This window comes from Danio rerio, chromosome 8 (assembly GCF_052040795.2).
Source record: "Danio rerio strain M-AB ecotype USA chromosome 8, GRCz13ab, whole genome shotgun sequence".
Taxonomy (NCBI): domain Eukaryota; kingdom Metazoa; phylum Chordata; class Actinopteri; order Cypriniformes; family Danionidae; genus Danio; species Danio rerio.
In genome coordinates this window covers 7,309,005-7,327,427 of record NC_141028.1, presented here as the reverse complement: position 1 = coordinate 7,327,427, position 18,423 = coordinate 7,309,005, and the positions used below count along the sequence as shown (strand labels likewise).

The window sequence follows — 18,423 nt, the reverse complement described above, 5'->3', positions numbered from 1 at the left end:
AAAACAAGACAGGAAAAACGCATTTTAATGTCACTGTGGCAGATAACAAGACTCGGCAATGGGAGTGAGTGAGTGAGTCTGCTGCTTAAATAGTGTAATCAGTCTCTGACAATCCTCAAGTGGTGCGAGTGTAATCAGTCTAAATAAGGAAGCATGTGTGAGTGTGAACGGAGTGTATGTATGAAAATGTAGTCCAGAAATACAGATTTGTAGTCCATGCGTTACGAACCCCAGTTTTTTAAGGCTCGTCTAGGGAAGGGGTTAGCAACATAAAAGCACACAGAAACCAGAATTACAATTCTCTATTTATTTTGAGACCAGAAGATACGTGTCCTATTTAATTTAAGGTGGCAACAGAAATATTAATCATTAATTAAACAATATCCAAGTCAAAGCAATTACTTAAATAAACAAACAAAACATAAAGAAAATATTGATTAAAAAACATAGATCAAAGAAACAGCTCAACACCAGCATGGCTCCTCAGCAGCGGCTGCACAAGACGCGCACAGAAGTTTCGGACCTTCATCAGGGCAAGATAGGGAGAGATTCTCAGCAAGTACGGGTCATACTCTCCAAAGAGAGACAAGATCGCGAGGATCAGTCAGACGCGCTGGAAATAAAGAGCCACCCACGACACACACTCCGCTTCAGCTTATAAAGACGACCAGCCAAATTAGCGGCAGGTGCAAGGCGGAGCCAGCCTCAAAGAAAAGAAAAAGCAATTAGTAAAACAATCTCCACCACAACACAAAATCACGGAGGAGAATAATAATAATAAAAATAATAATAATAATAATATAGAAGGAAGGCTAAATAAAGAATAAACCGTGACACATGGTTATTGTGAATGAGATCCAGCGATCTTATGAAGTACTGGTAATCGTGACAGCTAGTCTGCTGTAACCAAATTGCCAAGACTGACTGAGATTTGTGATCCGTTACACCACTAATGAATGTAAATGGTTTCCAGGAACCAGCATTCTTCAAAATATCTTTTTTTAAATGTTTAACAGAAGAAAGAAATGCAAATATTTAATGATATTTAATCATGTAAATTGCAAGATACAACCTGAAAACTGCATATAAGGTCACAAATCATGCAATATTTGCTAAATTCTTTGAGTTTACATCCCACATTTCATTGTACATCACATTAACTCATTTACTCCTTTAATAAACTGATAATCCAAGCATCGAGCGGTTGAGTCGTACACAAACTCACCTGCTTATCTCACACATCATTGCAGCCTTCTTTTAAAAACAGTCAAGAGCTACAGTAATATTACTTAATTAGCACATAATTATATACAATTCGAGGCGGCGGTGAGGCAGAGGTTGGGATAGCGGAAACCAAACACACAGTATCAGCAAAATGGCTGTAATGCAATAAGTGGTCTCCACTTAATGGAGTCAAGCCCTCCATTTAAGCGAATAAAAGCAGTAGTATGCAAGCGCTTTCTCTCCTGAGTCCAGGACTGCATATAAATCAGGTCTACAGAGCGAGCGGCCTGTTTAGATGCTGCTTATGAAGAGATGTGCGCATCATCCGTCTGTGCAGACCCTGTTTGGGGCTTGTTTTCTGTGTTTTTTAAATGTCAAACGTACTGCAGTATGGTGTGCTGTCTTCAATTTCCCAGGAACAACACACACACACACACACACATAGGGATGACGAATAGAAAGGTTTTAAAAGATTCTTAGCAGTGACTTTTATATTTAATTCAATTAACCTTTATTTGTACAGCGCTTTTACAATGTAGATTGTGTCAAAGCAGCTTCATACAGACTATCATAGTAAATGGAAACAGTGTCAGGTCAGTTTTCAGAGTTTAAGTTCAGTTTAGTTTAGCTCAGTTTAGTGTGGTTAATAATCACAACTGAGAGTCCAAACACTGAAGAGCAATCCATCGATGCGCAGCTCTACAGATCCCAAACCATGCAAGCCAGTGGTGACAGCTGTGAGGAAAAAGCATCATTAATTGGCGGAAGTGAAGAATTAAAAAACCTCGAGAGAAACCAGACTCAGTTGGGCACACCTTGTGCATGGCTGCAGTCAAGTCTAGTTTAGGAGCCATAAATGAGAAGGCTCGACCTCCTTTACTCGACTTTGGCATTCTAGGTACTACCAGAAGCCCTGAGTTTTGAGATCCTACAGAGCGAGTTGGATTGTAGCGAGAAAGAAGGTTGGTTAGATAAACAGAAGCTAGATTATTTAAAGCTTTATAGGTAAGAAGCAATATTTTAAATTCAATACGTAACTTAACAGACAGCCAGTGTAAGGAGGATAAAATTGGGGAGATATGATCATATTTTCTAGACCTGGTAAGAACTCTGGCAGCTGCATTTTGTACTAGCTGAAGTTACATAATGTACAGTACACTGTTAACAGTTTCCTGTAGAATCTACAGTAATTTACTGGCTGCAGTCTAACCATGCCAGTTTAGCTTATTTTAATTAGTTAGTCAGGTTTCAACTATTTTTAATTTATTATCATTATAATTTATTTGACTGATATAAGTTGAGATGGCTAGAAAAGTTTACTTGATTCAACTAAAATATAGCAAGAGTTTTTTTGCAGTGAAATATCTATCACTGAGTTTTTGTTACAACATGAATAAAATGCGTACTTGGAATATTCACATATTAAATAGTTTAATAATATTATTATTATTATTAATAGTAATAATAATAATAATAATAATCAAAATAATAATAATATTTCAATAATTTAAAAAGTCAGTTGGAATTTTTTAAAGAAATAAACTTGGAATATTGAGGAAAAAGTAAATAACTGTTGAGAGAATCTTTAGAAAGTGGAAAAAAAGCTATTGCATTACATAAACTGTGAGATAAATACTTTGGGGTTGCGTGGGAAAGGTTTGTATTCGTTATAGTTTAATTACATTCACTTTTTGCTTGCATTTTCATGTTTTATCTGGAGATTTAAAGCTATTTTGTATTTCTGACTTTTTTAATCTCAGAATTGAGAGTGAGTCAGTTTAGATTGTAAACATACAATTCTGTTGAGAGAACTTGTGAGATATAGGGCCCTACACCTGGCCTAAGGTGCGATGCAATTGTTGTTTGCTAGTTTCAGCTCGGCGCAAGAGTCGTTTTGATGTTTTGCACCACGCTGTTTAAATAGCAAATGCATTTGCGCTCATATGTGCGCCCATAGGTGTTTTGGTCTAAAAAAGGAGGCGTGTTAAGGTGCATTGCTGGCGCGTCACCAATTATCATAGTAGAACAGTTTCTTTAGAAGTTTGTGATGCATTTTGGAAAAAGGAGATGAGCCCCTGGTATACTGTGCTACCTGGGGTCCGTTCTTCAAACGTGGATTACTCAGTTAGCTGGATTTGGTTATTGACGATTGGACATGATCCAGGATTGTTTCGTTCTTCCAAACTGATCCGAGAGTTGTTGTCATAGCAACAGTTCTGCTAGCTCAAACCTGGTCGACAGCAGGCTCAATTCACATAAACAGAATTCGATCGGCTCAGTTCAAGCAAAGATAATACAGAAAGTTTGTGCCGAATTCTGATGTTTTCTTACAGTAGTAGTTATATACACTTGGGAAAATAGTAAATATATGTATGTATGTATATATATATATATATATATATATATATATATATATATATATATATATATATATAAATATAAAGTCATAGTTATTAACAAAATAATTAAAGTTATTTATTAATAAAACTTATGCAATCTGCACCCCCGAAATGAAAGTACAAAGACTGCCACCTGGTGGTACAAAGAGAAAACTTATTGATATGTACTTTTTAGATTGCTTTAGTACAATTGTTTATGATAATACACATGAACAATATGTGACTTTTTTAAAAGCAATAATACATTTATGCAGTCATAAACATGTTATGACAGTTAATATGTCAGCGATTTGATGTTGCAGACACCTTTACTAATATGAAAATGCTTTTGTAAACATCCAGTTATTCTTTACACCGATTAAAAAAATGACTACTATAATAATACTATGGCTACTATGATAAGGAATATCCGCTCTAACTGTAAAACTAAATAAATTGCTCTTGACACATGAAAGAGCCAAGCATGCAGCCCACAACAAGTTGTAAAGTTATTGCGTATCGTATTTAACAAACCGTTGACTGCGAATTTTATGTAATTTTGCTCACATGGATAATTGAATATTAATCAGATGATGTCATTACTCTGCTGTGCTGTCAGCCAATCATCCCATTGCTGATCATGATTTTCGAGGAACGATAGATAGTTGTCCTTCACAACACACGCAGCGATCTCAGATCAGTTCATCCAGACATTTTAAATCTGTTTCGCGAACTTGTTTGAAGAACCAAATTAGCCAGAGATCAGTTATCAAGATTAAAAGATCCAGAATCCACCAAATCATCTTAGATCATATAAGCGATGTACGAAAAACGGACACCTGGCTTGAGAAACCCGTTCTCAAAGACTCACTTTGTCATTATTTGGGTTGCACACATATTCTGAATAGTATTTTATATATATATTCTGAATGCCTTCGGCAGATTTCTAATGAGCCATTTTAATCTAGATTAATTCCAAGATTACAGTGAGATTAATTTATAATAAAAAAATGAATCTATGCCACCTATAAAAAACAAACATATTTTTAAAACCCTGATTTAAAGTTTGCAACTCTGTAGTTGATTTTTAACTTTAATTAGTAAATGCAATCCTTCTTTATCTATATAAGAATATACATTTAATATACAATACATATACAGCTTAAACCAATCAAATGGCCTAATAATAATGTGCGTGCATGGTCACTTTTAATCTAATAAAAGCAGATTTTATTTGTCCACTATCACTTCTTTCAGAATTCCATGGCAGCCCCACTTAAAGCATTTCTGACATTTTACAACCCGTCCTTCACAGTTGCCAAAAAAAAGCTTCATTTATGAGCCCTGGTTTCTTTAATGACGAACTTTAAATGATGTTATCACATTCTACATTCCAAAGGTACTAATTACAACCCAATTAGACTCAAAGGAGTAATTAGGCTTTCTTTTGTGAAGGTTGTCTGAGGGAGAAAAAAATCTGAATCTGAATGTGATGTTAATTACTGAAAGCGTAACACTCTTCCAGCGTCATCTTCTGATCTTCACACCATGTCTCAATATTATTTAACACTTGCTCTGTTAAAATCCAAGGAAGAAGGTCAGAATTGGGAAAACAGAATTCTGCATGATTTAATCCGGAATTAGGTCTGCAAATTACTGGAGAAGATATGTAAACTGAAAAAAATAATATATAATTTAACAGTTTTCCATATTTTGTTGTTTATGATTTTTTCCCCAATTTTTGCTTCAGTCCAACAACATTTGATGGAAGTAATGGAAGGCAGAGGAAGTCTGACTATCAATTTAACTATCTATCTAACTATCACACAAAAAGTTGAACTTCTGGACATGCTAAAGGAAGGTAGAAGTTACACGAATGTTCAAAAAAAGAGAGAAAAGTATGAAAATGGCAATGCTTATCTGAAAAAAGAGTGTGGTGAGGGGTTTTACAGCATATTATATTTGTAAAAAATAAAGCTGACTACTTTGTGGATTTCACCTATTGTTGGCTAATTTTAGAACGAAACTCCTGCGATTAATGAGTGACCACTGTATTACATAAAATCTGGATTTTATGTTATAAGTATTACATAGACAATACTTCCTCGAATAGTACAAATGCTATTTTTATAAGCAATTTTTTAAATTTATAACTTAATGCTAATATATATATATATATATATATATATATATATATATATATATATATATTTTTTTTTTTTTTTTTTTTTTTTTTTTAACAAAGGAAATTAGGCTCTTACAGCATAACAAAAAGCAATGTTATGCCTAGTTCAGACTGCGTGATTTCAGCCCCGATTTTAGCTCGCCGACAGGTTTTGAGAAATCGCCAAATGACAAATGCCTGAAATCACAGGCAACTCGCTGCTCGTGCATGTGGGTGACAATTACACAGTATGAACTTTCAAAGACGCGATCTGAGAGAATCGCCGATGAGTCGCTGATGCCTGCGAGATATTTGGCATGCTAAATATCTGGAGCTGTCGGCGATTCAAATCATGCCGTGTGAATTGAGTTTTGACTGAAAATAACATTGGCGATCACCTACAGCCAATGAGAGAGCAGCATTCACTTGTGTGTGCGTGTGTGTATAACTGCTGCAGGCCAGCGGGAGGCTGGGGGAGAAGTTAAAAGCGCTCTTTTTCGGTTTATTTGGACCTACGAAATGGAGGAAAAACTAGTGGAGGTTTGACAGGACTCAGGAGCAACTGTGTCTGTTTGACGTTTCATACAGAAAGAAATTAGTTTATTGTCAACGTTGAGGAGAAATGGCTAATTCCCTTTAAACCCAGGTGAGCAAACATGTACATGTTCTACCCCATTAAAGGCTTCTTTCTCATTATGTAGTTAATAACAAAAGATATACTACGTGTTTTTGGCTGTGAGACGTAGTTTAGACAAAGTTGTCGGCGATTCTTCCTATAGTAAAGCCATGCAATGTGAATGTCCCTGTCGCCGATCCATCTTGCAGTGTAAACAAAGCAGCGACAAAACGCTAGCGCAGATAGTGATGCAGTGTGAAAACATCTGTGACACGACTTTGAAAATTATGTAGTCTGAACTCGGCATTAGGGTGCAAACATTTTGGGCTCTATTTATCTACATGTGCTTGTTCTCCTAATGAGTAATGGGTGTGTTTTGAGTATAACGTGCATTAAACTAATCAGTCTCATTTCCTATTCCTTTTAAGAGACAGTTGCGTCGCACTATGGCACATTTGCTATTTACATGGCGGACTTTGTACGTGAAAAAACTGAACACTTTACTAGGGCAAAAAACAGTTTGAGACTCCACCGTTCTGCCTTTTTACTTTCTCTTTACTTTACTTTTGCTCTTTACTCCTTTACTTTCGTGGAGTAAAGAAACAGTGAAAACTCACTCCACTGAGGACATCCATTAGTCTACATATTAAATTTTGTTTCTTAAGTGCAATGATTTGTTTCAAAACTATTTCTAAATTCAGTTCTAATTTCCACCAAATTAATAAATGAACAATGATAATGAAGTGTGGTCAAAACTTGGAGTTTTGTGGAGTTATATCCAAACACACATCCTGTTCTTAAGCCCCATATGGTGATGCATACATCTCCCAAACAGGTGGACAAATCTATACTTGTTTTTATTAAAACAAATATAAATATGCAAACAATAAATAATACTGCTAATAATAATAACATTATACAAACGCTGATTGTCATGAATAAACTGAAACAAAACAAATAAGCTAAGTAAAATCTTGTTTTTGGTGTGAAATACCCCATTGGTAGATTTTTGCTTGCTTTAGAAAAATACTCACTTAATTCTGACTTATTATTACTGATAATCATATACAATTTTTACATTTCTAGAAAATGCTTCTTTTTTTAAAGATTTTTTTGGATTTATTGTTATACTGTTTATTGCACCCCCTCCCAAAAAGCGTCATAAATACAAGATTATAATTTCAAGGAGAAAAACCTAAATAAAAACTTATAGTTAGCCTTAAAATTAGCAATTTTACTTAGAGTTTTTGTTTTGTTTCTAGTCCAAATGTCCTAAAATTCTTAAAACAAAAAGCATTTTCTATTTCAGGGATGCCCAAATTTTTCGTATGAAGAGCAAAAACCAAATGTCATTGAGGCTGAAGATAAATATATCAAGATAAATTACATTAAAGTTATCATGGGTAATTTTTGTGTACAATATTTAAAAATAAATAGAAAAAATAACTTTAAATCGTATTAACTAATGCAGTACAATTGTTTTAATTAAAACTTACTACAATATAAACAAAAACAATCACATTTATATCACTGGAATTCAACGCTGAATACACTAGTCAAGCAGAATCTGCCTTTGCCTGCATTTGCTCACTGATGTCTGTGCATTGTCTTCTATCCGTCAGGTGACAGTATGTACATTTAAGAAAAAATCTGATTAATTTAAAACATTTAATTGAAACATTTCAGCTCAGTTAGTTTTTGTTTTTTTTTGTTTGTTTTTTTAGCAATAAAGCAAACCGAATGTTACATTCAAATAGAAATGACAGTCTCTTAACCATCCCCATCATTCTCCTTCTCTTCTCTGATGGCATAAGCGGGCCAAATCAAAGGTTGCTATGGGCCAACTTTGGCATGCGAGCCCTAATAAAAAAATCTAATTTTGATTTAGTTTTGACTTATTATTTCTGAAAATCATATGCAAAATCTACAAAATGCTTTTTAAAAGAATTTTTAGATATATTGATTTATATTGCATATTATACTATTGCGATATTTATTTTGCCATATTGAGCAGTTGCAGTTCTGACCTAAAAAACGTCATAATTGCAAGTTCATGATTGCAAAGAGAAAAAAAATTGAAGTTAAAACTCAGAATTAGCCTGAAAAGGAGCAATTAGGCTTTCTTTTGTGGAGTCTGTTGGAGGGGGGAAATCTGAATGTGAATATGATGTTAATTACAGAAAGCGTAACGCTCTTTCCCTTTTCAGCGTGATCTTCTGATCTTCATGCCATGTCTAATATTGTTAACACTCACTGTCATTCTCCACCTGGCAGATGCTGTTCTTGTTTAGTGTGTATGTGTGTGTGTGTGTGTGTGTGTGTGTGTGTGTGTGTGTGTGTGTGTGTGTGTGTGTGTGTGTGTGTGTGTGTGTGTGTGTGTGTGTGTGAGTGTGTGTGTGTGTGTGTGTGTGTGTGTGTGTGTGTTTTAGGGCTGCATGATGTTGGAAAAATCTGATATTTAGATTGTTTCATTTATTTTTTTGCAATGTGCTTGCATAAATTAGAATAAATTGCAAGCATATATAAAAACAACAGTGCAAAAAATAAAAGGTAAACGGAGGGTTATTTATTTATTTATTTTTGAGAGTCTAACAGTATTGAGGTACAGACAGTAAACAATCTAACATAAAATAACATGGGCATCATTGTATGAATTGTTTAAAAATAATAATATTTAATAATGCCTTTCTCTTTTAATCCTAATACATAATCATATCCTGACTATTGCGGATAAACACATTGCGATATCAATCCTCAAGCAAAATATTGTGCATTGTGTTTGTGTGTGTGTGTGTGTTGTGTCTTTGGCACTGCTGGAGAAAGTGAGCCTCCGTCCTGCTTTGCCAATCTCTTTCCATTTGCTGTGTGTTAAACTTTTGATTGGTCTGGAGAGTGTATTTACGGGCTTGATTGTGGAGCTCATGGGCCTCTTATGAGAGAGAGGGACTCATTCACAGTCCACTGAAAATACATTTCACACACTTTAGAGGGGTTTTATGCGGGCACGCCACACACTCGGGTGGACACTGATGCGTTTTAAAGCCGTATTTGTGCCATGGCATGGATTCATGTCTTGTTTTTTGTCCTGTCTGTTTACATTCTTTTAAGATATGAATGTTAAATACACTGGCGAACAGCCGGACACACAGAAATTTAATAGGAGATTTATACATTACATTTGTGTCAGTTGCTGTCCTAATGTAGAATTTGTATTCAGAATAACCATATCAGACTTTAAACTTTATTTTATTTTTTTCTCTTGTTAGTATATATAGATTTATTTGTTTATTAGTATATTGTTTTTAAAATATTGTATTATTTGTTGTAATTGATATATTTAGCATATTATGATAAATGCAAATATGTGCAAATTGATCATATATTGCTTATTAAGATTATTCTACATTAGAGCATTAAGAAAATAATGATTATTATTGGAAGAATAAAGCCAACATGATTAAAAACAACATGTTTTTTTTATTTAAATATTATAATTAATATAGTTGATGTACTGCACGAATGTGTTATACTATTATTTGAACTTAACCAAATATAAAAATAATGTAAATTATAAAATTTGCATACATATATAAAAGTATTATTTATTTATTTATTTATTTATGTATTTATTTATTGTACCTAATATATGCAGATATTATATGCTATTATTATACCAGCAATAATAATAATCATAATAATAATAATAATAATAATAATAATAATAATAATAATAACGTATAATAATAATGTTATATGTTATCATTATACTAATATTATTGTTCATGGTTTATTATTCAATTGTTTTTATTATTTATTTTATATATTTTTAATTATTTATTATTCATTTCAGAACAAAATTTGAGTCTAAATATATTATTAAGAATAATAATACAGAAAACCGTAAAGTATTATTATTATTATTATTATTATTATTATTATTATTATTATTATTAATATTATCATTGTTATTATTATTATTTTTTGTAATATATGCAAATATTGTATGTTGTTTTTATTATACCAACATAATTATCAAATTTTCTTTATTCATGATTCATAATCTATTTTTAAAAATTGTTAAAATCATAAATAAATATAATTAAAAAAACATTTCACAATGAACAAAATTTGAGGCAAAAAACATTGTCAAACATAAATATGCAGAAAATCGTAAACTATTATTATTTTTATTATTATTATTATTATTATTATTATTATTATTATTATTATTATTATTATTAATAGGGACTAAGCAGAAAAGAAAATCAATGAATGTGTGAATGAATGAATGAATTATTATTATTATTAGAAGTAGTATTATTGTTATTATTATTATTATTATTATTATAAAAAGAAATATGCAGAAAACTGGAAACAATTACATAAGATTTATTTAACTCCATAATTATTATTAACGAACATTAGGCTAGCTAATAATAATAATAATAATAATAATGACAATAATAATAATAGTTTGTGCATTTTCTTTTAAAATACAAATATGAAATATTTAAAATATACAATATACTTATACAAAACATACAAAAGTAATTATATAAAAACACAAACCAAATCATTCATAAAGAAATTGTCATGACTACAGTGGAATGCCCTGATGAAATCATTCATCGCTAATTTACACCACCACACACACACGCAACACATCTGCTCTCCTGGATGCTCCATCAGATCTCTCTCAGTCTGCTTTATCCGCTGCATTATCGCTCATCATTCTCCTCTTGTGTGTTTTGTGTCTCTCTCAGGCCCCGCAGCAGATGAGCACACTGGCCTTCTACAGGTACGAGCAGCCCATCGTGGACTATTGCCAGGCTCATCAGCCGCTGCACATCAACAGAGGCTTCGAGCCACCGCCACCGCCGCCGTCCCAGAGCCTGGAGGGGCTGAGGGCACGCGAACACCTCCACCCTTCAGTGCCTGCAGCCCCTCGGACAGACACCCACACCCTGCCGCAGTGAGCCCCAAATACTGGACTGCAGACTCTCAGGAGACTGAACACACACATATACATACACTGAAATCAACATCAGATGCGTTTTTCTGAGATTTAAGGCCAGACACTGCAGATCAAGAGGGTTAAAATTAGCTAATAGTTATTAACATAGTTTAGTAATTATTTTAAGACTTCTTTCTTTCTTTCTTTCTTTCTTTCTTTCTTTCTTTCTTTCTTTCTTTCTTTTTTCCTTTCTCTTACTTGGAGTTTTTGTCTTGTTTCTAGTCCAAATATGCAAAATTATTAGATTAAAATTCATTTTCTAGACTGAATAAAAAATTCTATTAAAAAAAAAATAAACATTTGTTTTCAGAAAAAAATAAGTAAAAATTAAGAGTTTTTCCTTAAAACAAGCAAAATAATCTGTAAAATCTTGATTTTGCTTTGAAATATTTATTTATTTATTTATTTTGATATTTGGACTAGTAACAAGACAAAAAATAATACTTTTTAAAATAAAAAAACCCACTAATTTGCATACATTTCCAGTGCATAAATTTGAACACTGGTTGAAGTCATTTTCAACTCCATAATTCAGAAAATCTTGCATTTTTTAAATTAATTAATTAATTTTATTTATTTTATTTTGTTGCAACAAAGGCTAATTGGAGATATGTGCTTCAGCCTGCATTTTTGTAAAACTGCCAAAACATACTTTAATGTACATTTTGTTGCACATTTTAGATGATAAATCCACTAGAGGGCGCTGTCAACAGTTTGCAATTTTGAAATGCGTTACTTAATGTACGTTTTGTTGCAAGATTCAAATGACAAACCATTAAAGTGCACTCTATGTTTTTGTTTTGAAACGTAAAACATGCTCTAGGTACGTTTCGTTGCACGATTCAGATGATAAATCCAGTAGAGGGTGTCGTATACATTTGCAATTCTTAAATTCGTTACTTTATGTACGTTTTGTTGCAAGTTTCAGATGTCAAACCATTAGAGGGCACTCTGTACTTTTGTGAAACGTAAAACACGTTGCTCCGAGTACGTTTCGTTGCACATTTCAGATGATAAATCCACTAGAGGCTGCTGTCTACATTTTGCAATTCTGAAATCTGTTACTTTATGTGCGTTTTGTTGCATGTTTCAGATGACAAACCATTAGGAGGGACTCTATATTTTAATGAAACGTAAAACACATTGCCCCAGGTATGTTTTGTTGCTCGTTTCAGATAAAAGATTTACTAGAGGGCGCTTGCTATATTTTGCAATTGTGAAATATGTTACTTGGGCTATGTTTTGTCAGACATTTTAGATGACAAACCATTAGAGGACACTCTGTATTTTTGTGAAACATAAAACACGTTGCTCCGGGTGCGTTTTGTTGCACGTTTCAGATGACAAACCATTAGAGGGAACTATATTTTTGTGAAATGTCTAACACAGTGTTCCGGGTACATTTTGTTGCACGTTTCAGATAATGAATCCAATAGAGGGGGTCGTCTACATTTTGCAATTCCGAAATTTGTTACTTTATGTACGTTTTGTTGCAAGTTTCAAATGACAAACCATTAGAGAGCACTCAAATTTTTTATGAAACACAAAACATATTGCTCCAGGTATGTTTTGTTGCTTGTTTCAGATAAAAGATTCACTAGTGGTCGCTGTTTACATTTTGCAATTGTGAAATATGTTACTTAAGGTACGTTTTGTTGCACGTTTCAGATGACAAACCACTAGAAGGCACTCTATATTTTTGTGATATGTAAAACACGTTGCTCCAGGTACGTTTCGTTGCTCGTTTCAGATGATAAATCCAGTAGAGGGCGCTGATTAAATTTTGCGATTCTGAAATATGCTACTTAAGGTACGTTTTGTATCACGTTTCAGATGACAAACCACTACAAAGCACTCTATATTTTTGTGAAATGTAAAACACGTTGCTCCAAGAACGTTTCGTTGCATGTTTCAGATGATAAATCCACTAGAGGGTGCTGTCTACATGTTTGCTGTTCTGAAATACATTATTTAATGTACGTTTTGTTGCACATTTCAAGTGACAAACCATTAGAGTGCGCTCTATATTTTAATGAAATGTAAAATACTGTGCTACGAATTAGTTTCTTTGCACATTATAGATGACAAATTTACTAGAAGATGCTGTCTACATTTTATAGTTACATTAGGCTACGTTTTGTTACATTTTTCAGATGACAAACCATTGAAGGGCACTCTGTATATTTTAGTAAAATGTAAATTATGTTGCTACGAGCATGTTTCATTGCACGATTCAGTTGACAAATCCACTAGTGGGCGCTGTCTACATTTTGCGATTGTGAAATACGTTACTTAAGGTATGTTTTGTTGCACATTTCAGATGACAAACCATTAAAGGGCACTATCTATATTTTTGTGAAACATAAAACACATTGCTCTAGATAGGTTTGGTTGCATGTTTCAGATGATAAATACACTAAAGGGCGGCGTCTACATTTTGCAATTCTGAAATACGTTACGTAATTATGGTGGCTTGAAAAGCCAACATACTGTTATCTCACTTAAACTTATTATTATTATGGTGGCTTGAAAAGCCAACATACTGTTATCTCACGTAAACTTATTATTATTCTTCTTCTTCTTCTTCTTCTTCTTCTTCTTCTTATTCTTCTGAGACTAATTTCTAAGTGTATCTCCTCCTAAACTTTTCAAGCTTCACACCTCAAACTTTCGTCAAACCTTCAAACTGGTCTGACTCGGGTTGCTATATCTGTTCTAACTGATCCGACTTTCGGTTTTCCGAAAAACGACCCGGAAAATTCCCAAAATTCCCATTGACTTATTATTGGGTCAAACTTCCTGACCTTATATCTCTGCATCAGACTGTCCTACAGACTTCTAACTGGGCTCATTTAACTCAGTCTAGTCAGCAGCCAATAACTGATGACCTTTAAACTTACTAGCCACTCCCTAGCAACCACTTATGGCACCCTAGCAACTGTCCCATAGACTTCCATTGTAAAAGACTGCCATTGACTTAACATTGAGTCAACCTTTGTGAGCTCATAACTCTGCATCAGACTGTTGTACAGACTAGAGTCAGGCCTCATTCAACTCAGTCTAGCCAGCAGCCAATCACTGATGACCTTTAGACTTACTAGCCACTCCCTAGCAACCACTTATGGCACCCTAGCAACTGTCCCGTAGACTTCCATTCAAAAGACTCTCATTGACTTAACATGGGATCAAACTTTTTTGAGCTCATAACTTTGCATCAGACTGTCATACAGACTAATGGCTGAGCTCATTTAACTCAGACTACCAAACTGCCAATAACTGATGAGCTTTTAACTTTCTAGCCACACCCCTAACTACCACATACTGCACCTTAGCAACTGTCCCGTAGACTTCCATTACAAAAGACTCTCATTGACTTAACATGGGATCAAACTTTGTGAGCTCATAACTCTGCATCAGACTGTCATACAGACTAATGGCTGAGCTCATTTAACTCAGTCTAGCCAGCAGCCAATCACTGATGGCCTTTTAACTTTCTAGCCACACCCCTAACTACCACATACTGCACCCTAGCAACTGTCCTATAGAATGTAATTAGCTGTGCTATCAAATGCTTACATGCATATCTTTGCATAGCAGTGTCCTATTGACTTGGGGGATGGCTCATCTGACTCAGACAACCAATGAGCATCTCAATATGATAATAAAGCTCACAAGCCACGCCCCCAAATTGATTCCATAGACTTCCATTAAAATAGGCCAAGATGCATATCTTTGCATAGCAGTGTCATAGAGACACGGGGGTTGGTTCATTAGACTAAGACAACCAACCACATTCAAGTTAACTCTGTAACCTCGCCCATAGCAACAAAACAGAGTACCCTAGCAACCATTCATCAACAGCTATATCTCAGCATCAGAACATCGTAGAGACTTGGAGATTGGCTCGTTTGACTCATGCTAGCAAACGAAACTTCCTATATGCTACACATGCTAGCAGTGACTAGCTACATGCTAATATTGACTAGCCAAGTACTGTAACTTGCTAGAAATGCTTACTAAGTATAAATGTTTTATCAAGCATGTATGTGAGGCTTGCCTAGTAACCAACCAGGGAACCCTAGCAACTGCCTAGCAACCACCCAAATTACCCTAGCAACCGCCTAGCAACCACCTAGCAACGGCCTAGTAATGCCTTAGTAAGGGCCTAGCGACCACTCAGGACACCCTAGCAACCGCCTAGCAACGCCTTAGCAACCACTCAGAATACCTTAGCAACCACCTAGCAACACCTTAGCAACCACCTAGCAACCACTTGGGACACCTTAGCAACCGCCTAGCAACACCTTAGGAACCACCTAGCAACCACTCAGAACACCCTAGCAACTGCCTAGCAACGCCTTAGCAACCACCTAGCAACCACTCAGGACACCCTAGCAACCACCTAGCAACACCTTAGCAACCACCTAGCAACCACTCAGGACACCCTAGCAACCACCTAGCAACACCTTAGCAACCACTCAGAACACCCTAGCAACCATCTAGCAACCACTTAGGACACCTTAGCAACCACCTAGCAACACCTTAGCAACCACTCAGAACACCCTAGCAACCGCCTAGCAACACCTTGGCAACCACCTAGCAACCACTTAGGACACCCTAGCAACCGCCTAGCAACACCTTAGCAACCACCTAGCAACACCTTAGCAACCACCTAGCAACCACTCAGGACACCTTAGCAACCACCTAGCAACACCTTAGCAACCACTCAGAACACCCTAGCAACCACCTAGCAACACCTTAGCAACCACCCAGCAACCACTCAGGACACCCTAGCAACCACCTAGCAACGCCTTAGCAACCACTCAGAATATCCTAGCAACCACCTAGCAACCACTTAGGACACCTTAGCAACCACCTAGCAACACCTTAGCAACCACTCAGAACACCCTAGCAACCGCCTAGCAACACCTTAGCAACCACCTAGCAACCACTCAGAATACCCTAGCGACCACCTTGCAACACCTTAGTAACCACTTAGCAACTAGTCAGAACACCTTAGCAACTGCCTAGCACCACCTTAGCAACCACCTAGCAACCCCTCAAAACACCCTAGCAACCGTCTAGCAACACCCTAGCAACCACTAAGCAAATAGTCAGACCACCTTAGCAACTGCCTTGCACCACCTTAGCAACCACCTAGCAACCACTTAAAACACCCTAGCAACCGCCTAGTAAAATGCTAATTCATGCTAGAATCATGCTAACAACATGCTAATTCATGCTAGAATCATGCTAGTAACATGCTAATTTATGCTAGATGTATGCTAACAACATGCTAATTCATGCTAGAATCATGCTAGTAACATGCTAATTCATGCTAGAATCATGCTAACAACATGCTAATTCATGTAAGAATCATGCTACTAACATGCTAATTCATGCTAGAATTATCCTAGTAGCATGCTAATTCATGCTAGAATCATGCTAGTAACATGCTAATTCATGCTAGAATCACGCTTACAACATGCTAATTCATGCTAGAATCATGCTAACAACATGCTAATTCATGTAAGAATCATGCTACTAACATGCTAATTCATGCTAGTAATATGTTAACTCAAGCTAAAATCATACTAACATTCTATTTACACTTTAAAACCACTTCAAACTTTCAGATTCGGCTTTTCAAGCCACCATAAAGTTTGTCCTCAAACTTTAATATCTAGTTCTTCTTCTTCTTTCTTCTGAGACTAATTTTAAAGTCTATCTCCTCCTAACCCTTTCAAGCTTCATACCTCAAACTTTCGTCAAACCTTCAAACTGGTCTGACTCGGGTTGCTATATCTTTTCCGACTGATCCGACTTTCGGTTTTCCGAAAAACGACCCGGAAAATTCCCAAAATTCCCATTGACTTAACATTGGGTCAAACTTTGTGACCTCATAACTCTGCATCAGACGTTCCTACAGACTTCTAACTGGGCTCATTTAACTCAGTCTAGCCAGCAGCCAATAACTGATGACCTTTAAACTTACTAGCCACTCCCTAGCAACCACTTTTGGCACCCTAGCAACTGTCCCATAGACTTCCATTGTAAAAGACTGCCATTGACTTAACATTGAGTCAACCTTTGTGAGCTCATAACTCTGCATCAGACTGTCCTACAGACTAGAGTCAGGCCTCATTCAACTCAGTCTAGTCAGCAGCCAATCACTGATGACCTTTAGACTTACTAGCCACTCCCTAGCAACCACTTATGGCACCCTAGCAACTGTCCCGTAGACTTCCATTCAAAAGACTCTCATTGACTTAACATGGGATCAAACTTTGTGAGCTCATAACTCTGCATCAGACTGTCATAGAGACTAATGGCTGAGCTCAATTAACTCAGTCTAGCCAGCAGCCAATCACTGATGGCCTTTTAACTTTCTAGCCACACCCCTAACTACCACATACTGCACCCTAGCAACTGTCCCGTAGACTTCCATTACAAAAGACTCTCATTGACTTAACATGGGATCAAACTTTGTGACCTCATAACTCTGCATCAGACTGTCATAGAGACTAATGGCTGAGCTCATTTAACTCAGTCTAGCCAGCAGCCAATCACTGATGGCCTTTTAACTTTCTAGCCACACCCCTAACTACCACATACTGCACCCTAGCAACTGTCCTATAGAATGTGGTTAGCTGTGCTATCAAATGCTTACATGCATATCTTTGCATAGCAGTGTCCTATTGACTTGGGGGATGGCTCATCTGACTCAGACAACCAATGAGCATCTCAATATGATAATAAAGCTCACAAGCCACGCCCCCAAATTGATTCCATAGACTTCCATTAAAATAGGCCAAGATGCATATCTTTGCATAGCAGTGTCATAGAGACACGGGGGTTGGTTCATTAGACTAAGACAACCAACCACATTCAAGTTAACTCTGTAACCTCGCCCATAGCAACAAAACAGAGTACCCTAGCAACCATTCATCAACAGCTATATCTCAGCATCAGAACATCGTAGAGACTTGGAGATTGGCTCGTTTGACTCATGCTAGCAAACGAAACT

The 18,423-nt window shown here is 35.8% G+C and overlaps 1 protein-coding gene across 4 annotated transcripts in view; it reads left to right on the top strand.

The window, feature by feature from the left end:
* The window catches only part of LOC100333709 (leucine-rich repeat transmembrane neuronal protein 4), a 464,907-nt gene extending 451,303 nt beyond the window's left edge, over positions 1–13,604 (top strand). For 3 of the 4 annotated variants that reach the window (XM_087264116.1, XM_087264119.1, XM_087264115.1), the window contains exon 3: positions 11,146–13,604. In XM_087264116.1, the coding sequence (XP_087120242.1) occupies positions 11,146–11,358 (213 nt within the window). In that variant the 3' untranslated portion in view covers positions 11,359–13,604. The remainder of the gene's footprint in view (positions 1–11,145) is intronic. The other variant, XM_087264117.1, reaches the window with a different exon arrangement.
* The last annotated feature ends 4,819 nt before the right edge of the window (positions 13,605–18,423 follow it).